This window comes from Oncorhynchus mykiss, chromosome 13 (genome assembly GCF_057628025.1).
Source record: "Oncorhynchus mykiss isolate SJ-2025 chromosome 13, ASM5762802v1, whole genome shotgun sequence".
Lineage (NCBI taxonomy): Eukaryota > Metazoa > Chordata > Actinopteri > Salmoniformes > Salmonidae > Oncorhynchus > Oncorhynchus mykiss.
The window spans coordinates 45,589,136-45,614,275 of NC_143034.1; the positions used below are offsets into that span (position 1 = coordinate 45,589,136).

General features: G+C 45.3%; 1 protein-coding gene across 1 annotated transcript; it reads right to left on the minus strand.

Annotated features, from left to right (window-relative positions):
* Window positions 1-1,297: 1,297 nt before the first annotated feature.
* LOC110486231 (integrin beta-3) lies at window positions 1,298-24,850 on the minus strand. The gene is made up of 15 exons (XM_021557675.3): window positions 24,612-24,850; window positions 23,356-23,441; window positions 22,819-23,023; window positions 22,398-22,650; window positions 21,983-22,145; window positions 20,309-20,470; window positions 20,121-20,216; window positions 19,935-20,024; window positions 19,129-19,263; window positions 18,563-18,992; window positions 4,234-4,456; window positions 3,954-4,054; window positions 2,902-3,018; window positions 2,237-2,403; window positions 1,298-2,122 (listed from the first exon to the last, which is right to left on the minus strand). The coding sequence occupies exons 1-15, from the start codon at window positions 24,676-24,678 to the stop codon at window positions 2,054-2,056; spliced, it is 2,364 nt and encodes a 787-aa protein (XP_021413350.2). The 5' UTR covers window positions 24,679-24,850; the 3' UTR covers window positions 1,298-2,053.
* Window positions 24,851-25,140: the final 290 nt, after the last annotated feature.

Below are 25,140 nucleotides of genomic sequence, written 5' to 3' on the forward strand. Positions count from 1 at the left end.
CCATCAGACTGTTAAACAGCCACCACTAACATTGAGTGGCTGCTGCCAACACACTGACTCAACTCCAGCTACTTTAATAATGGGAATTGATGTAAAATATATCACTAGCCACTTTAAACAATGCTACTTAATATAATGTTTACATACCCTACATTATTTATCTCATATGTATACGTATATACTGTACTCTATATCATCTACTGCATCTTTATGTAATACATGTATCACTAGCCACTTTAAACTATGCCACTTTGTTTACATACTCATCTCTTATGTATATACTGTACTCGATACCATCTACTGCATCTTGCCTATGCCGCTCTGTACCATCACTCACTCATATATCTTTATGTACATATTCTTTATCCCTTTACACTTGTGTGTATAAGGTAGTAGTTTTGGAATTGTTAGCTAGATTACTCGTTGGTTATTACTGCATTGTCGGAACTAGAAGCACAAGCATTTCGCTACACTCGCATTAACATCTGCTAACCATGTGTATGTGACAAATAAAATTTGATTTGATTCTAATTTGGCCTGCTATTGTTATTGGCCCATTGAAACGCATTGAATAACAGATTCATACCTGGAAAAACAGATGTTGAAAAAATCTAAACAAAGTTTGTTTTTAAATGTCTGGGCTGCCTTCAGACAAGTATTGTGTGGCTTGTGGGAATCCTAGATTCCATTTTAAATTATAGTCGAGACACATTATCTTCACACATTTGAAATGCTTTTTACTAGCAGCTGCAACTCAATAATTAGCTATGCCTATTGCCACAAGCACTGCCCAAATTGCTGGCTTCCCAAATAGCCATAGGCCTATGCACGTGTGATTTGAAACAATAAAGCTCTCTGGTAAAGTTTTTTTAATTATTTTATTTAGACAGGGGTAGTTATATACTTTTGGCAAAACACCAATGTACTTTAGGGGTTAGCCAGCATCTTAGCAGTGCACTGTACACCTGCCAATTAAACTTTTTAATTCGCAATTGTCTGAAACCGGAGATCTGTATATAATTACGAGATGCTCATGTTACGGGTGGGTGAAGCGGCAACCGAGCGCTGAGCAACAGCTACAAAGGCAGCGGAGTGGAAATCCTGCACATGCGCAGAAATCTCCGTATCTTTATCCATGGCAAATCGTGTTTGTACTGGTTTGCACAATGTGTTATTGATACTCATTCAATTACAAACATGATGTTATATATAAAAGCAAAACGCAAAAGCAGATCATTTTTTCAAAAATGTTTCTTAGCAGAGTGAAATTGCTAAAAAAAAAAGACAGAAAAATGGATGAGTGATTTCACTTTTTAAAAATCAACATAGTAAAACCAATAATCTAACCAAAAAGCCACTCATTCCCAAAACACATTAAATGTAACATTGACATATTTTAACATACAGCATAAATTGGGCACCAGCACCATTAACTAAAACATAATTCACTCATGACATCCCATGTGGCTGTTTATTACAGGTATTGGCTTTGACCTTTTTGTAATACAGTGTGAATACCTGAGTTTAGTGTCATAACGCAAGTAAACCATGGCAGTAGAAGCAAGCAGTTAGGTTCCATAATAACATACTACAACCAGTTTGTTTGTGAAAGAGGCCTGTGGGCAAGTGTGCAGTGAGTGGTATGTGCAGTGGAGTGTGCAGTGGTGTGTGCAGTGCAATTTCATGAAACAACAACAGAGCATAACAGTCTTTGTCTTTAAAGTTTGGTTTGGGGTCTCTGAACTATACCTGGCCTTATTCTGGGAATGACGTCACACTTTGTGGGTGAAATAGGAGTCCTGGAGGCCCTGCCATAATTTGGACGGATACCGAAATGTTGGATAAGGCAGTTTTAATGCTTTGGTTTTTACATGATATATAGAATACCATCACTACAGTGTAATATCAACAAACGTATTTCACTGACAGTAGAGTTAGCACACTTTATCACAACGGTGGAGAGGGTCCGCCTCACCAACCCCCTCTGTGTCACTACATTGCATCTCTCTTATAAACCCCTGAGTTTTGCTGATTGTGATTGGTCAAGAGTCCCTCAAGAGTTCCCACGGTAGGTCACATTGGTGAAAGTGGTGGTGGCTCCTTTGTACAAGGGGTTGTTAGCCTGGAAAATAGAAACAAATAGAGGACATGTCATCTTGACATGGATAAATATTCTTGCCAGTCATATTTTCTCCATCAGATGGCAGCTTTGTCTTAAAAGCTTAGTCGGACTCACCGTATCCCACTTGGCCTTGGCCCTCTCCTCCTCAAACTTGGCGAACTCTCGGCGGTCGTGGATGGTGACCAGCAGCTTCCAGATGAGCAGGCCAGCCAGACCCAGAAACAAGATGGCCCCCGCCACCGCCATGAGAACCACCAGGATATCAGGCCCTTTAGGGCAGTCTGAAAGAGAGAGAAGAAAACAGGAGGAGAGAGAAGAGAGAGGATATTTGTGTCGGCAATATGATATTTGTGTAGGGGACTAGCATTAATGCACCTCACTCTTGCTTTGGGTTTGTCTTTGTTCCTCTTGGGTGCGTGTCAGAGGGGAGAAGACTACCAGGAGTGGCAGGGCTGAGTGCTATTATCAGCTTTAGAGAACCATTCTGCCCTCTCTGTACCTGCTCTACTCTCTAGTGGTGCCTCCCAGCCACAAAGACAAAGACTGACATGGCACCCAGGAACACACTATTCTTATCCAGGGAGAAAAAAATCGACTCCTCCTACAGCTCCCGGCTTTAGTCCTATGCACACATAGTAATGCACATTATTTCTACACACACAATTATTCTCTAGATAACTAAAGGAATTCACTCTCATCCAGACCCTACCAAACGCATATCATATGCTGTACATACGAGCACAGAACTCCGACCCATTCACACGGATGGACACACTCACCAGGCTCCATGACATACAGGATGGACTTTCCGCTGGCATCCTCGTAGTACTGGAAGCGCTCTACACAGTCATTCTCATCCTTATAGGTGCAGTTCACAGCATTCTTCTCATAGAAGACTGGGGTGAAAGAGAGTTAGATCCAAGTGGAGGATAAGGAGAGCGAGAGAGGAGATGAGGAGCCGGAGGTTAATTATATTTATTTCGCAGCACATAGTGAAATCAATGGACACATAACATTAAATATACAGACAAACAAATACAATATAAACAGCAGTGTCCACAGGAATTAGACCTCTAAACCAGGGATGAATAAACCAGTCTGTGCCAAAACGGCACAGTCCTACCGCATATTGAGAGAGCTAATAGCAGCTGGGATGAAGGAGAGTTTTGATCTATTAGTTTTAAACCTTTGGAGCCTGTATCTGCGCTCTAAGGGAATCACACAGAAATGTATCAAACGGGGGATGCTAGGAGTCTCAGAATGGATGGCTCCTTGCGTATGATTCATGTATGTTGCTGGCGAGAAAGGTCAGTTACTGTAAGTTCATACCAAGGATCCTGCTGCCTGGTTTCACAATGTTACTCAGCCTGTTCTGGTTCTTTAGGTTTAGATTACCGAATCAGCAGATCATACTGAATGTTAAAGTGGAATTCAATGAATGAGCTCTAGAGAATGGTCATCAGCGTCATATCCACCCTGAAACTGCAGAGTTTCCTCAGGGAGAACAAGCTCTGATACTGTAGAGAAATTGGGGCCTCAATGTGGGTTGTTAACACCCAGTTTATATCACATGTTTTGAACTACTTAAAGGAACAATTAGGGTTAAGTGCTTTGCTCAAGGGCACATTGACAAATATCTCACGTAGTCGGCTCAGTGATTCAAACCAGCAACCTTCCAGGTACTGGCCCAGCCCACCAGTCTACCTGCCACTCACATCATAGGAATATGTGAGAACATCAAGAACTTTAACACGCACTGTAAATAATGCAACCTGTTGCTTGGAGAGCATGTTGAACTCACAACAAGGGAACATTGTGTAATAGTTCTTACCTAGTTCTTCCACCTTCTGAATTTCATCCCTGCAGATTCGGCCACAGCTTTTCTCCTCAAAGAGACGGCCTCTCTTGAAGTGCTTACATTCAACACATTCCCTGCAGATACAACACAATGTTAATGCATCATCATCATCATCATCATCACCAACTTCATCAGAATCATCCTCCTTTTCCTCCTCTTCCTTATTGCATCACCATTTCCTCATCACCCCTATCACATCTACTCATACAGTATCTGTGTGTAGGCAGTTATACTGCCCCCTGTATTTACTCACTTCTTGATGCTGCAGGCATCAGGGCAGGTTGGACACCTCTCACAAGTGGCCCCGTAGGCCCCTGGCTGGGTGCACTCACAGGCCCCACACACACACTGGCCCCGGCCGCTGCACAGCAGGCCCATGCTGGACATGCAGGTGTCTGTCCGGGTTGTGCAGTTACAGTTCTCCCCCATCCAGTCAGAGCCACACTTGCAGAAGCCACAGTCACATTTCCCATGGCCTGGCAGAGACACAGAGAGTGAGGATGGGCCATTTTATATGGACATTTTATGTCTAACTTAGAGACAGTAATAATGTATATTTTGTACATCACCTTATCAGTACTGGACAAACCCATGAGTGCAATTACAACCCTGGCCTGGAATGTTTTGGATTTCTAAGCACTGTGTATGTGAGTGGTTGTGCACGTGTTTTTGCCAGATTGTATCTATACTTAACTAAAATAGAAACCCAACATGTAAAGTGTTGGTCCCACGTTTCATGAGCTGAAATAAAAGATCCCAGAAATGTTCCATATGCACAAAAAGCTTATTTCTCTCAAATGTTGTGCACAAATGTGTTAACATCCCTGTAAGTGAGCATTTCTCCTTTGCCAAGATAATCCATCCACTTGACAGGTGTGGCATATCAAGAAGCTAATTAAACAGCATGACGATTACACAGGTGCACCTTGTCTGGGGACAATAAAAGGCCACTCTAAAATGTGCAGTTTTTCACTCAACACAATATCACAGATGTCTCAAGTTTTGAGGGAGCGTACAATTGGCATGCTGACTACAGGAATGTCTACCATAAGCCGTCTCCAATGTTGTTTTGGAGAATTTGGCAGTACGTCCAGCCGCAGACTACGTGTATGGCGTTGTGTGGGTGTTGTAATGGGTTACAGAGTTAATGTTTACAGTTAATTAACTAAGCTGGATCTAAAGATATTTTCTTTAGAGTTATTTACATATGGAATTGTATTAGAATTCATGTGTTGGAGATTGAGAGAACTACGTAGATATTTCTGTTGTATTGGTTAGTATTGGATTACGCCATTGACGGCAAGTTCCAGAATGCCTTGTGACAGGAAGTAGAGAGAGAACGCGCCAGTTATGTACAAGTGACAAGTGATTATCCTGAGTTTCGCTAGCAACTTTCTTTTATTGTTTTGTAGAATCTGAAGTTGTTAAATGTAACGTGAACAAGTAGTATTACTAGAAGAAGCTTTCATTTCAAACCCGACGTCCCGAGTAATTACTTTGAAGATAGTTATTCTACAGTGGGTGAGCGGTGTCAACATTGTGAAAAGAGTGCCCAATGGTGATGATGGAATTAGGACATGGGCAGGCATAAACTACGGACAATGAACACAATCAATGTCAATTTTAATGCACAGAAATAACGTGACGAGATCCCGAGGCCCATTGTTTTTAAGGTGTCTTGTGACCAACAGATGCATATCTGTATTCTCAGTCATGTGAAATCCATAGATGAGGTTCTAATGAATTCATTTCAATTGACTGATTTCCTCATATGAACTGTAACTCAGTCAAATCTTTGAAATTGTTGCATGTTGTGTTTCCATTTTTGTTCAGTGTAATTGTCAGCAATTCTGCATGTGTTTGTCTCTGTATTCATGAGTGTATTGAGAGCATGGGCAGGCGGGCAGGCACATGTGTGATGAGTCCATATTGAGTAATAATTCCCAGAACATTAAGTCATCAAATCATGACCAGACAGTGCAGACAATGGCAGGATAAGCGCCCTTCTTAATGAAGCAAACTGGAAATCATCCCACTCATCCCCTCCCAACACTGGGACAATCCCTGGGATGTGATGACCACTCCCTGGAGCCTCCACAATATATCTCAGACCAGCCAGCAAAATTGAGAAATGATTGTATGATTGCCCTCAGACAGACATACCGGCTGAAGGTTAATGCAACAGGGCTGGGCAATGAATGACGAAGAGCAGAGACAAACTGAGTCACTGTCTCAGAGCTCAGCTGGGTTAGAGTGACCGCTGGAAACTGAACAGAGGTCTGTAAACTGTGAAAACAGGCCCTCAGAGACATGGGCATTGTTGTTTTCAGGTGAAACCACCTCCGTCAGCTAAATTCCCCAGTTCCCACGCCCTATCTGACTCTGTCATCACTGTGAGATAAGTGAGTGTGTGTGTGTTTGTAATGAAAGAGGCAGCTATAGGTATAAAAAGTTGCTTTACTGTCTTGCAGGCACATGATCTGTCTGAGTTGAACTGGTTAACGTTTTACAGTATGTATCCCACAAACAGAGCACGAACCCAACTGAATGGGACACATTCAACACATAGTAAAGAAAGTCCCGGTTTTCCTCTCTTAAAAACGTTCTAGAGTTTGGCTAATGCTCCTTATACTCTACCTCATCCGTACAGTGAGTTCATGCTTGTGCCTTGTTCTCTCTACTGTACTTGTTGTAGGGTCTAGTCAGAGACATGGGAAGGAGTTTCTAGGCATACATCCCAAATGACCACCCTATTCCCTACACAGTGCACTACTTTTGACATGAGCCCTATGGGCCCTGGTCAGAAGTAGTGCACTATACAGGGAATAGGGTGCCATTTGGTATGCATATCTAAATAATCTGCCTCGGTCTGAGATGGCACTCTAATCCTCCAATTTATCAAGTCGTAAACATGAACTACAGAGACACATAAACATGGAGGAGGGAGGACAGAGAGAATGAGAGCGAAGCGGTGGAGGAAGTCAGAGACATAAATATAAAGAAAGAGAGAGAGAGAGGGAGAGAAAAAGAGCACGAGAGAGCGAGAGGGGGTACTGTAAACACACCGATGAGAGAATAATACAAAATAAAAAAAAGAGGGGAGATGAGTGGGAGTATTTGTGATGGAGGTTAACTTTAAAAGAGGGAGAAAGAGAGGATAGAAAGAGAGAGGGCAGGGTGCCAGAGGAATGCTAACTTTCTTGTTCTCTCTTGCCTGTTTGTGTGCCCTGGGGATGTGCTTGCTGACTCCTGCTCCACAGCCCCAGCTCCAGCCCCAGCTCCCCTCTCAACCCCAGCCCCAGCTCCAGCCCCAACCCTAGCCCCAACCCCAGCCCCAGCCCCAGCTCCAGCCCCAGCTCCAGCCCCAGCCCCAGCCCCAACCCCAACCCCAACCCCAGCCCCAGCTCCAACCCCAGCTCCAGAGCAGAGGGAAAAATACACGCCCTCCGGGGGATGTGGGAGGGCCTGGGGTTGGGAGGACGGGATGGGGGAGACTCAAATTGAGCTGGGCCCAGGGACTCTTATACTATACTGTTCATCACACAGCAATGACATAATGGCAACAAGACTCCAGAGACACAGGCTGACTAAGTTGAGTCTCCTTCACTGTGCTCTACTCACTAAATATGGAGTTCTGGACTGTTACATTTCTGTGCCAACCATAGACAAGAGTACATCTCAATGACTAAGACCACAATCCCACAAACAACATATTTTCCACTGACGAAACCATAGATAATGCTGAGTTAAGACAGTAATTACTGTTTTAACCAAATATAACCCACTCCCAAGTCCTGACTTCGCCCCAAGCACCATACATAACATTTCACACACAGCGTACATTTCACTCAAAAAAGCCAACTTAACCAATTGCTCAATCAGCATTATTTTGTGAATTGAAGGAAAATAAATGTAGCTAATGTGTGAAGGTTTGTTCATTCAACAAACTTTGCTCACATTGAGCTGAATGTATATGAACTTGTTGAGACGAATTCCAAGTTCATGTTTTCCTTTGGAGTAAAATTACAAATATGTTTGCTAAAAACCACACCCATCGTTATTATATTTCCCAGCATGCTCTATTGCAGGTTGCTTTTCAGAATTGTTTGTTTCAATATCTATGTTTTTGCATGTACAATGATTGGTTGATTAATCTTATGCTACACAAACATAAAAAAAAAACATTCATTTTTCAAAACTAATCCAATCTGTTTGTAGTTGGACTTTTTTGTACCCGTTACTGAGATGGCTATTTAGGTAGTCTCAATAATCAATATTTTCTACCCCTGTCAGTCATTCTCAATGCAGGTTGTGGGTGATTGAAAGTTCCAATTGTTGGATATCCTCACTCTAGATGGATTCCAATAGAAATTACACATTAAAATGTGACTTGCAGGCATGATGTGGCCTGTACACCAGGGGTTTTAGATGACTGCGTTAGGGTGTAACTAGGCCCTCAAAGAAAGGCCTGATGATATATGTAATATACTGTCGGGAAGAGTTTCATTTTACACTGGGGAAATATGCAGATAAAGTAGAATAGAATGTATGTTGGTTCAGCTATATGCCCAAATATTGAGCAAACTCACAATCCTTTTGCAGCTGGTTGCCTTAGATACGTTGAATTTTAAAAAATGATTCCGGTGCACATTACCCTTCTTGTTCAGCCCACGGGCCCTTTTTATAGTGCCTTCCCAAAGGGCCAGACTGCTTAGGTTAAGAGATGCTGTCTCACATGACTCAGACCCCCCCTGCCTTCCCGTCTAAATCCCTGTGGAGGCATGCTATGGCTGGGTGAGGGGAGAGAGGGGTGAGGAAAAGTCTGGACAACGTGAAAACAAACATGTGAGGCGGTTGACCATGGGAACATCCTCATTCCTAGGTCGAAAAGACTCAGGGCTACGCTGGGAACTAATGGCAACCATCTATTTGACAACAAAGGTCTTATGGAGGGAATCAAACAGTGCATTTTCAGTCAAATGACGATAATAGACTACATAGCTCTTTCCCTGAAAGAGTAACAGACATAACCTCTCTACAGGTATCCAGTGCCTCTCATTCTTTCAGAGATTACAACAGCGATTGGCCAATCTGACTTTAACCGCTGTTACCATAAGCCAAGTCCCGGTTGTCTAATAAAGCTCAGTCATATCCCTAAGGGAACGGCTGTGGTTAAAACACAGAGTTATAGCTACAGCCAACACATACCGTACCAGTCAAAAGTTTGGACACACCTACTCATTCAAGGGTCTATTTTTTGCTATTTTCTACATTGTAGAATAAGACGTGAAATGAGACATGAAATAACATATGTAGTAACCAAAGAAAGTGTTAAACAAATCAAAATATATTTTATATTTGAGATTCTTCAATGTAGTCACCATTTGACTGGATGACAGCTTTGCACACTTTTGGCATTCCCTCAACCAGCTTCACCTGGAATGCTTTTCCAACAGTCTTTAAGGAGTTCCCACAATGCTGAGCACTTGTTGGCTGCTTTTCCATCACTCTGTGGTCCAACTCATCCCGAACCATCTCAATTGGGTTGAGGTCGGGTGATTGTGTAGGCCAGGTCATCTGATGCAGCACTCCATCACTCTCCTTCTTGGTCAAATAGCCCTTACACAGCCTGGAGGTATGTTGGGTCATTGTCCTGTTGAAAAACAAATGATAGTCCCACTAAGCGCAAACCAGATGGGATGGCGTATAGCTGCAGAATGCTGTGGTAGCCATGCTGGTTAAGTTTGCCTTGAATTCTAAATAAATCAGACAGTGTCACCAGCAAAGTACCCTAACACCTCCTCCATGCTTCACGGTGGGAACCACACATGCGGAGATCATCAGTTCACCTACTCTGCGTCTCACAAAGACATGGTGGTTGGTACCAAAAATCTCACATTTGGACTCATCAGACCAAAGGACAGATTTCCCCCGGTCTAATGTCCATTGCTCGTGTTTCGTGGCCCAAGCAAGTCTCTTCTTCTTATTGGTGTCCTTTAGTAGTGTATCTTTGCAGCAATTCGACCATGAAGGCCTGATTCATGCAGTCTCCTCTGAACAGTTGATGTTGAGATGTGCCTGTTACTTGAGCTGCAATCTGAGATGCAGTTAACTATATTGGACTTATTTTCTGCAGCAGAGGTTTCTATTATTTGAGCTGTTCTTGCCATAATACGGACTTGGTCTTTTACGCAAATAGGGCTATCTTCTGTATACCACCCCTACCTTGTCACAACACAACTGATTGGCTCAAACTCATTAAGAAGGAAAGAAATTCCACAAATTAACTTTTAATATGGCACACCTGTTTAATTTAAATTCATTCCAGGTGACTACCTCATGAAGCTGGTTGAGAGAATTCCAAGAGTGTGCTAAGCTGTCATGAAGACAAAGGGTCTCTACTTTGAAGAATCTCAAATTCAAATCTCAAACACTTTTTTTTGGTTACTACATGATTCCATGTGTGTTATTTCATAGTTTTGATGTCTTCACTATTATTCTACAATGTAGAAAATAGTTTTAAAAAATAAAGAAAAACCCTGGAATGAGTAGGTGTGTCCAAACTCTTGAATGTCACTGTATATAAACGCAGCAACGGCACCATGACTCATCTGCTACGCAGCAACATTCAATTATCCAATGACAGGACTTATTACAATGCTTCTACTTTGATTTTGCAACGGGTGTGCTTGTGCAGGCATGCAGTAGGGAGAGATGATCAGCGATGACACCTCATACTTCATTCCCAAGAGTGGTTAGAAGATTGATAGAATCAGTGAGTGCTGTGAGCTTGTTTACTATGCTAAAATGATCATGGGAGAAGATGTGGTTTTGATTTGAATAATCTGAATAACTTCTCGTGAGTAAGTATATTGTAAACGTGTTCCGTTTCCTTCGAATGTTTTCACCTTCATAATACAATCTAAGTGTAAGAGCAGACGAGCTATATCAATTGGAGCTACAGTACAGTAAGCATAGTGGATTTGAGCAAATGTTAAAGGTCAAAGACATTGACCAATGGTGAACCACTGCATTCTCTGTTTATTTCTACATAACATTGTGTAGTCTTGGTCTATTTCAAAGCCAACAACGTTCAATATATGGCATATAATAAGAATGTGGGGTAACACCTTATTTTACAGCCTGGTTTAAGCCGGTATTTATCTACTATTTACAGTGGCAAGAAAAAGTATGTGAACCCTTTGGAATTACCTGGATTTCTGCACAAATTGGTCATCAAATTTGACCTGATCTTCATCTAAGTCACAACAATAGATAAACATAGGGTGCTTAAACTGATAACACACAAATTATTGTATTTTTCTTGTCTATATTGAATACATAATTTAATCATTCACAGTGTAGGTTGGAAAAAATATGTGAACCCCTAGGCCAATGACTTCTCCAAAAGCTAATTGGAGTCAGGAGTCAGCTAACCTGGAGTCCAATCAATGAGACGAGATTGGAGATGTTGGTTAGAGCTGCCCTGCCCTATAAAAACACTCACAAAATTTAAGTTTGCTATTCACAAGAAGCATTGCCTGATGTGAACCATGCCTCAAACAAAATAGATCTCAGAAGACCTAAGATTAAGAATTGTTGACTGCATAAAGCTGGAAAGTATCTCTAAAAGCCTTGATGTTCATCAGTCCACAGTAAGACAAGTTGTCTATAAATGGAGAAAGTTCAGCACCGTTGCTACTCTCCCTAGGAGTGGCCATCCTGCAAAGATGACTGCCAGAGCACAGCACAAAATGCTCAATGAGGTTAAGAAGAATCCTAGAGTGTCAGCTAAAGACTTACAGAAATCTCTGGAACATGCTAACATCTCTGTTGACGAGTCTACGTGTCATGTACTGTCATGTTGTCTTGTCTCTGTCCTTTCCCTTCACCCTGTCTCCCTCTGCTGGTCGTGTTAGGTTACCTTTTCTCCCCCGCTTTCCCCCAGCTGTCCCTTGTCTCCTCTAACTACCCATTCACCCCGTTCCCCACCTGTTCCCTTTTTCCCTCTGATTAGGTCCCAATATCTCTCTCTGTTTCTGCTCCTGTCCTTGTCGGATTCTTGTTTGTTTGTGTTTCATGCCTGAGCCAGACTATCGTCATGTTTGCTGTAACCTTGTCCTGTCCTGTCGGAATCTGCCGGTCTATCTGAGCCTACCTATGTTTGGTTATTAAAGAAGCTCTGTTTAAGTTAGTTCGCTTTTGGGTCCTCATTCACTCACCATAACAGAAGAATCCGACCAAGAATGGACCCAGCGACTTCGGATCCTCTCCACTCAGCCGTCGAGATCCAGGGAGCGATGCTAGGCAGACACAAGCAGGAATTGTCTGCTGCTCGACATGCCGTTGAGACCCTGGCCACCCAAGTCTCCAACCTCACAGAACAGGTTCACCATCTCCGCCTCGATCCACCGGCCACTTCCAGGGCTTTCGAATCTCCGGAGCCCAGAATCAATAACCCGCCGTGTTACTCTGGGGAGCCCACTGAATGCCGCTCGTTCCTCACCCAGTGTGATATTGTGTTTTCTCTCCAGCCCAACACTTACTCCAGGAGCACTGCTCGTGTCGCCTACGTCATATCTCTCCTTATTGGACGGGCTCGTGAGTGGGGCACGGCAATCTGGGAGGCAAGGGCTGAGTGTACTAACCAGTATCAAGACTTTAAGGAGGAGATGATACGGGTTTTTGATCGATCTGTTTTTGGGGAGGAGGCTTCCAGGGCCCTGTCTTCCCTATGTCAAGGCAATCGATCCATAACAGACTACTCTATTGAGTTTCGCACTCTTGCTGTCTCCAGTGGCTGGAACGAGCCGGCCTTGCTCGCTCGTCTTCTGGAGGGTTTCCGCGCAGAGGTAAAGGATGAGATTCTCTCCCGGGAGGTTCCTTCCAGCGTGGATTCCTTGATTGAACTCGCTATTCGCATTGAGCGACGGGTTGATCTTCGTCACCGAGCTCGTGGAAAGGAGCTCGCGCTCTCCGTCGCCTCCCTCTCCGCATCACTACCATCTTCCTCTGCCGGCTCGGGTGCTGAGTCCATGCAGCTGGGAGGTATCCGCATCTCGACTGAGGAGAGGGAACGGAGAATCACCAACCGCCTCTGTCTCTATTGCGGTTCCGCTGGTCATTTTGTCACTTCATGTCCAGTAAAAGGCCAGAGCTCGTCAGTAAGCGGAGGGCTACTGGTGAGCGCTACTACTCCTGTCTCTCCTTCAAGATCCTGCACTACCTTGTCGGTCCATCTACGCTGGACCGGTTCGTCAGCTTCCTGCAGTGCCTTAATAGACTCTGGGGCGGAGGGCTGTTTTATGGACGAGACCTGGGCTCGGGAACATGACATTCCTCTCAGACAGTTAAAGGAGCCCACGGCCTTGTTCGCCCTGGATGGTAGTCCTCTCCCCAGGATTCAGCGTGAGACGCTACCTTTAACCCTCACTGTTTCTGGTAATCATAGTGAAACCATTTCTTTTTAAATTTTTCGTTCACCTTTTACACCTGTTGTTTTGGGCCATCCCTGGCTAGTTTGTCATAATCCTTCCATTAATTGGTCTAGTAATTCTATCCTCTCCTGGAACGTCTCTTGTCATGTGAAATGTTTAATGTCTGCTATCCCTCCTGTTTCCTCTGTCTCTTCTTCACAGGAGGAGCCTGGTGATTTGACAGGGGTGCCGGAGGAATATCACGATCTGCGCACGGTGTTCAGTCGGTCCAGGGCCACCTCTCTTCCTCCACACCGGTCGTATGATTGTAGTATTGATCTCCTTCCGGGAACCACCCCCCCCCGGGGTAGACTATACTCTCTGTCGGCTCCCGAACGTAAGGCTCTCGAAGATTATTTGTCTGTAGCTCTTGACGCCGGTACCATAGTCCCCTCCTCCTCTCCCGCCGGAGCGGGGTTTTTTTTTGTCAAGAAGAAGGACGGGTCTCTGCGCCCCTGCATAGATTATCGAGGGCTGAATGACATAACAGTGAAGAATCGTTATCCGCTTCCTCTTATGTCTTCAGCCTTCGAGATCCTGCAGGGAGCCAGGTTTTTCACTAAGTTGGACCTTCGTAACGCTTACCATCTCGTGCGCATCAGGGAGGGGGACGAGTGGAAGACGGCGTTTAACACTCCGTTAGGGCACTTTGAATACCGGGTTCTTCCTTTCGGCCTCGCTAACGCTCCAGCTGTCTTTCAGGCATTAGTCAATGATGTCCTGAGAGACATGCTGAACATCTTTGTTTTCGTTTACCTTGACGATATCCTGATTTTTTCACCGTCACTCCAGATTCATGTTCAGCACGTTCGACGTGTCCTCCAGCGCCTTTTAGAGAATTGTCTTTTTGTGAAGGCTGAGAAGTGCACTTTTCATGCCTCCTCCGTCACATTTCTCGGTTCTGTTATTTCCGCTGAAGGCATTAAGATGGATCCCGCTAAGGTCCAAGCTGTCATTGATTGGCCCGTCCCTAAGTCACGCGTCGAGCTGCAGCGCTTTCTCGGCTTCGCGAACTTCTATCGTCGTTTCATCCGTAATTTCGGTCAGGTGGCAGCTCCTCTCACAGCCCTTACTTCTGTCAAGACGTGCTTTAAGTGGTCCGTTTCCGCCCAGGGAGCTTTTGATCTCCTCAAGAATCGTTTTACATCCGCTCCTATCCTTGTTACACCTGACGTCTCTAGACAGTTCGTTGTCGAGGTTGACGCGTCAGAGGTGGGAGTGGGAGCCATCCTTTCTCAGCGCTCCCTCTCTGACGACAAGGTCCACCCATGCGCGTATTTTTCTCATCGCCTGTCGCCGTCGGAACGTAACTATGATGTGGGTAACCGCGAACTGCTTGCCATCCGGTTAGCCCTAGGCGAATGGCGACAGTGGTTGGAGGGGGCGACCGTTCCTTTTGTCGTTTGGACTGACCATAGGAACCTTGAGTACATCCGTTCTGCCAAACGACTTAATGCGCGTCAGGCGCGTTGGGCGCTGTTTTTCGCTCGTTTCGAGTTCGTGATTTCTTATCGTCCGGGCTCTAAGAACACCAAGCCTGATGCTTTGTCTCGTCTCTTCAGTTCTTCAGTAGCCTCCACTGACCCCGAGGGGATTCTCCCTGAGGGGCGTGTTGTCGGGTTGACTGTCTGGGGAATTGAGAGGCAGGTAAAGCAAGCACTCACTCAAACTCCGTCGCCGCGCGCTTGTCCTAGGAACCTTCTTTTCGTTCCCGTTCCTACTCGTCTGGCCGTTCTTCAGTGGGCTCACTCTGCCAAGTTAGCCGGCCACCCTGGCGTTCGGGGTACGCTTGCTTCCATTCGCCAGCGTTTCTGGTGGCCCACCCGGGAGCATGACACGCGTCGTTTCGTGGCTGCTTGTTCGGTCTGCGCGCAGACTAAGTCCGGTAACTCTCCTCCTGCCGGCCGTCTCAGGCCGCTTCCTATTCCCTCTCGACCGTGGTCTCACATCGCCTTAGATTTTGTCACCGGACTGCCTTCGTCAGCGGGGAAGACTGTTATTCTTACGGTTGTCGATAGGTTCTCTAAGGCGGCTCATTTCATTCCCCTTGCTAAGCTTCCTTCTGCTAAAGAGACGGCACAAATCATCATCGAGAATGTTTTCAGAATTCATGGCCTTCCGTCAGACGTCGTTTCGGACAGAGGTCCGCAATTCACGTCTCAATTTTGGAGGGAGTTTTGCCGTTTGATTGGGGCTTCCGTCAGTCTCTCTTCCGGCTTTCACCCCCAGTCTAACGGTCAAGCAGAACGGGCCAATCAGACTATTGGTCGCATCTTACGCAGTCTTTCTTTTCGCAACCCTGCGTCTTGGTCAGAACAGCTCCCCTGGGCAGAATACGCCCACAACTCGCTTCCTTCGTCTGCGACCGGGCTATCTCCTTTTCAGAGTAGCCTCGGGTACCAGCCTCCGTTGTTCTCATCTCAGTTCGCCGAGTCCAGCGTCCCCTCCGCTCAGGCTTTTGTCCAACGTTGCGAGCGCACCTGGAAGAGGGTCAGGTCTGCACTTTGCCGTTATAGGGCGCAGACTGTGAGAGCTGCTAATAAGCGTAGAACTAAGAGCCCTAGATATTGTCGCGGTCAGAGAGTTTGGCTCTCCACTCAGAACCTTCCCCTTAAGACGGCTTCTCGCAAGTTGACCCCGCGGTTCATTGGTCCATTCCGTATCTCTCAGGTCATTAATCCTGTCGCAGTGCGACTTCTTCTTCCGCGATATCTTCGTCGCGTCCACCCGGTCTTCCATGTCTCCTGTGTTAAGCCCGTTCTTCGCGCCCCCGCTCGTCTTCCCCCCCCCCCCCCATCCTTGTCGAGGGCGCACCTATCTACAGGGTCCGTAAAATCTTGGACATGCGTCCTCGGGGCCGTGGTCATCAGTACCTAGTTGACTGGGAGGGGTACGGTCCTGAGGAGAGGAGTTGGGTTCCCTCTCGGGACGTGCTGGACCGTGCGCTGATTGATGATTTCCTCCGTTGCCGCCAGGTTTCCTCCTCGAGTGCGCCAGGAGGCGCTCGGTGAGTGGGGGGGTACTGTCATGTACTGTCATGTTGTCTTGTCTCTGTCCTTTCCCTTCACCCTGTCTCCCTCTGCTGGTCGTGTTAGGTTACCTTTTCTCCCCCGCTTTCCCCCAGCTGTCCCTTGTCTCCTCTAACTACCCATTCACCCCGTTCCCCACCTGTTCCCTTTTTCCCTCTGATTAGGTCCCAATATCTCTCTCTGTTTCTGCTCCTGTCCTTGTCGGATTCTTGTTTGTTTGTGTTTCATGCCTGAGCCAGACTATCGTCATGTTTGCTGTAACCTTGTCCTGTCCTGTCGGAATCTGCCGGTCTATCTGAGCCTACCTATGTTTGGTTATTAAAGAAGCTCTGTTTAAGTTAGTTCGCTTTTGGGTCCTCATTCACTCACCATAACACTACGATACGTAAAACACTAAACAAGAATGGTGTTCATGGCAGGACACCACGGAAGAAGCCACTGCTGCCCAAAAAAAACATTCATGCACGTCTGAAGTTTGCAAAAGTGCACCTGGATGTTCCACAGCACTACTGGCAAAGTATTCTGTGGACAAATTAGACTACAGTTGAGTTGTTTGGAAGGAACACACAACACTATGTGTGGCAAAAGAAAAGTCACATTACACCAACACCCAACTGTAAAGTATGGTGGAGGGAGCATCATGGTTTGGGGCTGCTTTGCTGCCTCGGGGCCTGGACAGCTTGTTATCATCAACGGAAAAATGAATTCGCAAGTTTATCAAGACATTTTGCAGGAGAATGTTAGGCTATCTGTCCGGTAATTGAAGCTCAACAGAAGTTGGGTGACGCAACAGGACAACGACCCAAAACACAGAAGTAAATCAACAGTAGAATGGCTTCAACAGAAGAAAATACGCCTTCTGGAGTGGCCCAGTACTGACCTCAACCCGATTTGAGATGCTGTGGCATAACCCAAGAGAGTAGGTCACATCAGACATCCCAAGAATATTGCTGAACTGAAACAGTTTTGTAAAGAGGAACGGTCCAAAATTCCTCCTGACCGTTGTGCAGGTCTGATCCACAACCACAGAAAAAGTTCGGTTGAGGTTATTTCTGCCAACGGAGGGACAACCAGTTATTAAATCCAGGGGTCACATTCTTTTTCCAACCTGCACTGTGAATGTTTACACGGTGTGTTCAATAAAGACATGAAAATGTATAATTGTTTGTGTGTTATTAGTTTAATCAGACTGTGTTTGTCTATTGTTGTGACCTAGATGAAGATCTGATCAAATTGTATGACCATTTTATGCAGAAATCCAGGTATTTCCAAAGGGTTCACATAGTTAATGCCATATACCGTGGCAAGAACAACGAAGAAACTGTGGTAACAATGGATCAACTACGATTAAAGCCAAGCTAATCATCGACTGGGTTAAATTAACCGTAAAAGAGAAAGTACTGGATAAGGGTCAACTGAGGCATTGTGGACATGTTCTATGGAAACCCCCTCTATCCTGCTAAAACCATAAGTCTGCCAAAAAACCTAACCCTAAAGGAAACACAGACAAGGAATGTTACAAAAACAACGTGTGTTGATGAGTTAAGCTTCAAAACTCAGCAGAAAGGAACATGTAGGGGTCTAAGGCACTACATCGCAGTGCTAGCTGTGCCACTAGAGATTCTGGTTCGAGTCTAGGCTCTGTCGACCGGGAGACCCATGAGGCGGTGCACAATTGGCCCAGTGCCGTCCGGGTTAGGGGAGGTTTTGGCCGGCCAGGATGTCCTTGTCCCATCACGCTCTAGCGACTCCTGTGACAGGCCGGGCGCATGCACGCTGACACGGTCGCCAGGTGTACGATGTTTCCTCCGACACATTGGTGCGGCTGGCTTCCGGGTTAAGCGGGCATTGTGTCAAGAAGCAGTGCGGCTTGACTGGGTCGTGTTTCGGAGGATGCACGGCTCTCGACCTTCGCCTCTCCCAAGTCCGTATGGCAGTTGCAGCGATGGGAAAAGACTGTATAACTACCATTTGGATACCACGAAATTGGGGGGAAAAAGGGGTAAAAAAAAAAAACACAAAAAGAAACCAACATTGCTGTCTCCTTGACAGACACCACAGTGGTCTATCCACTCACCTGAGCAGATCTCTCCTTTGAAGCGCAGGCAGTTGAAGTCGTCACATTCGCAGTACTTGCCCCACACCTTTCCAAAGCCACTAGTGTGGCAGGAGCATTGGCCACACACACAGTTGCCCCTCCCACTGCAGATGGGGTCATCAGGTTTGGGGCTACAGTTGCCCTGGTCTGAGGGCCTGTAGTCCCCGTCGGCACACTCACATCGGTCTCCCAGGCGCCCCGGGTGACACTGGCACACACCACACTCGTAGGTCCCATTTCCCTGGTTACAGAGAGGGCTCTCGGGCTGGGCTGTGGCCTCACAGTCACACCCGCAGGCGAAGTGGACCGTAACCTCCAGAGCGTCCTTGAAGCCCACAGGTTTAATGGTGAAGGTACGATTCTTCTCCTTAGGGCAGCCGCGTAACCTTGCCTCCACACTGAACGACACCTGGGGGGGAAAGGTGTGTGTGATACAGCAGGTTACATTTGAACTGTGCAGTAAGAACAGAGCATTATTCCTATACCTAAGATCTGACACTAGGCCAGCATTTATCATCCAGATGGTGAGTGGTACAGGTACTGACTGTGTCTCCGATCTTAAGCCCGGAGCAGGACTTGAGTCCCTGGATGAGCTCTCCGTTGAGGCAGGTGGCGTTGAAGGACAGAGCCAGCTCCTCTGGAACACCCAGCAACTCCAATTCCACCTTGGAACGGATCCTCTACTCCACAGGTCAGGGGTCAATGGGCAGAGGTCAGAAAGAACTCAATCAGAAACATAAACGATTCAGAAAACCTCTACTCTTAGTCTCTGTGGAAATGGATACAGTGTGTATATACAGCGTTCTATCTGTCACGCATGGGCTCGTGGGAAGTCAAATAGACTGTTTGAGAATTTAAGGGGGGCTGAACTCACTCCTTTAGCCTCGCTTTCCACGTCCTCATTAAGAAATGCTAGAAGCAATGAGAGTTTGAAGTGGGAGCGTTATGTTCACTAATGTTGTGTGTTCCTCTTGAAATATCTCAAACAGCCAATGTACGTGACGAATGGTTTAGCAGCGCATGACGCAGCATGACCAGCTCAAGGCCTTTCCTGCTTCTAGAGTATCTGTATTTTTTATGACTGTTGTGTTGGTGATGTTTGCTCCTGTCCTTTCAACATAACATTGGCTACGAGGCGCTGCATGCTAATGGGTAGTTCTGTTGTCTGTAAATGGCCGGGCTGTAGGCTGATTCTGCTGCTACGATTGGATAGAGCACACTCAGCGCGGCTGTTTCTCACTGTATGATAATTCTCCCCTCGGTGTTACCAACTCGCGTTAATGGTAAAGTGGGCATGACTGGGCGTGATTGAAATCAAAACCCAACTCTCACATATACGGCTGTCTCTTACCTCGTAAGCATCCAGGATGAGTTGGATCACATTCCCAGAGTCATCCGACAGCGTTCCAACTGTGGTGCCAGGAATCAGCTGGCTGTAGTTCTGAGGAAAGAGGTTCCAAGGGGGCATAATCGGTATTGTACCATAATCCTACACCTAGTAACCCCGGTGACTCTGGTAACAGTCAGGTGTACTCACCTGGTAGAGGGGCATCACATTGTTGGTCACAGCGAAAATGAGGTTGATGTTGTTCTCAGACATCTTCTCTGTGATCAGAGCCAGAGAGGGGTAGTCCTGAAGGAGGAGACCGTCATTATCATTACGTTTCTCTTGTGATAACAGACGAATAGAACTCCAACACAAACTCCCGGACACACACCACTCACCAGGGTTGACGACTTGTCATAGTTGTTGTCTCTGTCGATGTGACAATGTCCATCATTGGGCTGCACTAGACCAGCCAGCCGGCCGTCCAGGGCTATGTGTGTCGTAGCATCGGTAGTGAACACCAACAGGTGGGAGGCATCCCCACGCCAGCCTATCTTGTCCTAGTGACAGAGGGAGGGAGAGAGAGGGGAAGAAGAGGAGAGAAGAGAAACGGTATGTAATTCAAGTTTGCGTGCTGTTTTCTAAACCACTGAGTGTGTGTGTGTGTGTCTGTATGTCTCTAGGTGTGTGCGTACACGCGTGTGTATTTACAGTTGAAGTCAGAAGTTTACATACACTTATGTTGGAGTCATTAAAACTTGTTTTCAACCACTCCACACATTTCTTGTTAACAAACTATAGTTTTGGCAAGTCGGTTAGGACATCTACTTTGTGCTTGACACAAGTCATTTTTCCAACAATTGTTTACAGACAGATTATTTCACTTATAATTCACTGTATCACAATTCCAGTGGGTCAGAAGTTTACATACACTAAGTTGACTGTGCCATTAAACAGCTTGGAAAATTCCATAAAATGATGTAATGGCTTTAGAAGCTTCTGATAGGCTAATTGACATAATTTGAGTCAATTGGAGGTGTACCTGTTGATGTATTTCAAGGCCTACCTTCAAACTTAGTGCCTCTTTGCTTGATATCATGGGATAATCAAAAGAAATCAGCCAAGACCTCGTAAAGAAAATTGTAGACCTCCACAAGTCTGGTTCAGCAAGGAAGAAGCCACTGCTCCAAAATCGCCATAAAAAATCCAGACTACGGTTTGAAACTGCACATGGGGACAAAGATCGTACTTTTTGGAGAAATGTCCTCTGGTCTAATGCACAAAAATGGAACTGTTTGGCCATAATGACCATCGTTATGTTTGGAGGGAAAAGGGGGAGGCTTGCAAGCTGAAGAACACCATTCCAACCCTGAAGCACGGGGGTGGCAGCATCATGTTGTGGGAGTGCTTTGCAGCAGGAGGGATTGGTGCACTTCACAAAATAGATGGCATCATGAGGACGGAAAATTATGTGGATATATTGAAGCAACATCTCAAGACATCCGTCAGGAAGTTAAAGCTTGATCGCAAATGGGTCTTCCAAATGGACAATGACCCCAAGCATACTTCCAAAGTTGTGAAAAGTGGCTTAAGGACAACAAAGCCAAGGTATTGGAGTGGCCATCACAAAGCCCTGACCTCAATCCTATAGAAAATGTGTGGGCAGAACTGAAAAAGTGTGTGCAAGTAAGGAGGCCTAGAAACCTGACTCAGTTACACCAGCTCTGTCAGGAGGAATGGTCCAAAATTCACCCAACTTATTGTGGGATGCTTGTGGATGGCTACCTGAAACGTTTGACCCAAGTTTAACCATTTAAAGGCAATGCTACCAAATACCAATTGAGTGTATGTAAACTTCTGACCCACTGGGAATGTGATGAAAGAAATAAAAGCTGAACTAAATCATTCTCTACTATTTTTCTGACATTTCACATTCTTAAAATAAAGTGGTGATCCTAACTGACCTAAGACAGGGAACATTTTACTAGGATTAAATGTCAGGAATTGTGAAAAACTGAGTTTAAATGTATTTAGCTAAGGTGTATGTAAACTTCTGACTTCAACTGTATCACCTTGCACACCACTGCCTGTATGACCGCGTCGAAGCCTCCCTCTGGAGAGTCTCTGTTACGAGACACCTGCTGCTTCGCCACCTCCTCGGTGAAGCGCTCCACCTGCTTGGTCAGAGACAGCACGTGCTTGTAGCCAAACTGAGGCAGGCACCGCGTCTGGATCCTACACATCACACCCCGTGCCATGCCGAAAACAGGCAAATTGACAAAAAAGGTGGCGAGAGACAGAGAAAGAAAGATAAATACATTGCTGTTAGACACGATTTGACAGCTATTAACAAAGACACATCCTGAGGAAGTTTGAGCTTCAACACAGAATATCAACCTTTTTCAGAATCAAAATCTTCCACTCTGAACAATCTCCTCCTCCTCTCCCTCCTCCTCCACCTCTCTGTCCCCTCCACCCCCCACTCACCCATAGCAAGGGTTACTGATTGCTTCCTCAGGGTAGGTGTACATATATGGGGACAGGGGCTTGTCCACAAAGGCCCCAAAGCCCATACGCAGGTTGCTGGTGGTGCGACCCATGGCTGCAGCCAGCTGGTTGCCCAGGGAGCGCAGGCGGGCCAAGTCGTCCTTCATGGAGTAGGAGAGGTCCATCAGATAGTACAGGTCAACTGGGTAGTCCTCCACCTGCTTCACTGTCACTGTGAAACGCCTGGCATCATCTGAGCGTGAGAGAGAGGTCAAAATCAGGTAGGGTACAAAGGATTAAAAGGAGGTGTTTGAATTTGTGAGAGAGGAGAGGCGAAAGATGTACTTCAATGTACTTTAGATGAGTTGTGAAGCCAGTGTATATGGGTGTTTGTATGTAAGCTTATGCTGTGTTAGTGTACCTGGTCTCAGAGTGAGGCTGAGTTTCTGGGGTCTGATCTGGGTGACGTCGTCAGCAGCCCCTGATGCCTTGTCACTGAGGGGCGTGTTTTCTTGCACACTGAGGGTACTGAAGGGGAACTCTAGCTCCCCCTTCGTACACCCCCCATCCAACAGGTTCTGCTTCAGGTCACAACGGGACACACTGGAGCCCCCTTGGCCAAACTCCTGAACCCAGGAAGACAACACACACACTGGTGAGAGTAACACTTCCCAATGAGACAACCAGTAAAGGGAGAGTGATCAATTTGTTAAAAAAGTGCATCTAAATGCAATACAATGGAAGGTGGGTTCAGTAGATGAATACAGTTTTTGGCAAGTGACACATTTTTTGTTGTTTTGACTCTGTACTCCAGAACTTTGGATTTGAAATGATGCAATGACTATGGTATTAAAGTGCAGCATGTCACCTTTAAGTTGAGGGTATTTTCATCCATATAGGGTGAACCATTTATAAATTACAGCACTTTTTGTACTTAGTCTCCCAGGGGTATACTTACTTCCTTAAAGCACCAAGCACAGCTAGGGTGGATAGCCAAACACTGTCTGCAGGTGCTCACCCCTCGAGACGTGCAGATGTTTGAGCCTGAAGTACACACCAACATAAACATGAGTGAATCGGTAGGGGGTCCAGTAGTGGGAATCAAAGAAGCTATTTATGGACACTTGAATAGGAATCACATATGTATGCTATGTGCTGTATGGAGACTTTTAGATTGATTCTTTATTAGCTTTTGAGTGTTTCTGACAATGTTATTCTACTTGCTGTTTTGCCCAGTAATTGTGTCTTGTGACGTTTCTCCATACTGACTCTGCATTTAAAGACACTTCTTCAACTTTTCTCACTACTTCAGTAGTTAGTTGGGCCACAGACGGTTCCGTATCTCTACCACACACTCTCATTTCTCTCTCTCCTGGTTCCTCCTCCTCTGCTTCCTCTCTGCCGCAGGCTCTACTTCTCTCCTCTTCTGTTACGCCATTCTGCTTGCTACTCAAGCCTGTGCTGTCACGCACGGTGTTTTGTAAAACAGCTGTCATGCAGGCAATTCGATGCTAGTGAAAGAGGCACACGCTGCAGGAATTTCCACCACTGTACGACGCTACATTGTGTCATGTTGACGCTGCTCAATAAGTCTCTGATGTTAAACATCGAACAGACGCGTATACATCTATTTGACTGCAATCAGGTTTTAACCAGTTGGTTAAAACCTGATTGCAGTCAAATAATTTTTTTTTCAATGAGATGTATACGCGTCTGTTCGATGTGTTGAGGTTTAATTATGTGTTAGATATCCTTTTCTATTATTATTATTATTAGGCTATTCGCTATTGTGCATGTTGAAGTGATCGCTTGTCTATATAGCACTGTTTCTATAAGAACAGGAGGCCAAAATAAATACTATGTGAAAGTGTTATCTTATGATGCAAAGGTGTGGCCTGTACAAATATCAGCGCACTCTGGCACAACGTCTCGCGAATTAGCGATACCTTCTAAGGAATCAACATGCCCAATGTTCCATTCCGGTAGCGCAATACAGTGCCATACAGTTTATTGTTTTAGCAAATAGAATCGTAAAAAAAACTATCGTTTGGTGAGTTTTCCTGGAACTTAAGACGTATTACTTATTAAAAACATAGGATAAAACAAAAGTATGATTAAAATTCTAGCCGGCGTTCTAGAATAGAAAATGTATTTTAGAATGGCAGAGGAAAACTTATTACATACAAATTATTAAATGAAAAAGAAAATACTTACCAAGAACTTCAGAAGAAGCTAATAATAAACCAGAAAATATCCATAGACGGTCTAAAAAAGTTCCCATGTTGGAGAGACGGGTTAGGACTGACTGCTTGACTTTCTCTGCCTGCTCCACCTCCTGTATTAGTAGCCTGATCCCAAACCAGTGGATCACCAATTAGAATGCTTTTCCTCATTCTTGCAAAATGCAATGCTGATTATGATTCAGAGAGGCTCTGACACGTTTAGGCTACTGTATAGAAACGTAACTGTACGACATAATATATAGATGAGAGTGTGGATATGCATTATACTAAAGAATATTCTCCACGTGTCAGTGGCATAGATATGTCTGTCACTATAATGGTAGCAAGCATCTGTGTGATTCGAGACATTCAAATGGCCTGCTAATCTTTTGAAGTCTATTCGACAATACCCCCCCCCCCCCCAAAAAAAAAAAATGAAATAAATGAATGAATACATTTATATGTAAACTAAACAAATGTATGAAATGAAAACATCATGAACTCATGATATAAAATGAAAT

Bases quoted from the DNA above. Each gene is read 5' to 3' on its own strand.
- LOC110486231 (XM_021557675.3), bottom strand. From the start codon at position 24,678: ATGGGAACTTTTTTAGACCGTCTATGGATATTTTCTGGTTTATTATTA. The intron at 20,471-21,982 runs GTGATACAGTTG...CTCTGTCACTAG, and splicing joins TACAGGCAGTGGTGTGCAAG to GACAAGATAGGCTGGCGTGG. The intron at 2,123-2,236 runs GTGAGTCCGACT...TCTATTTTCCAG, and splicing joins CCAAGGCCAAGTGGGATACG to GCTAACAACCCCTTGTACAA.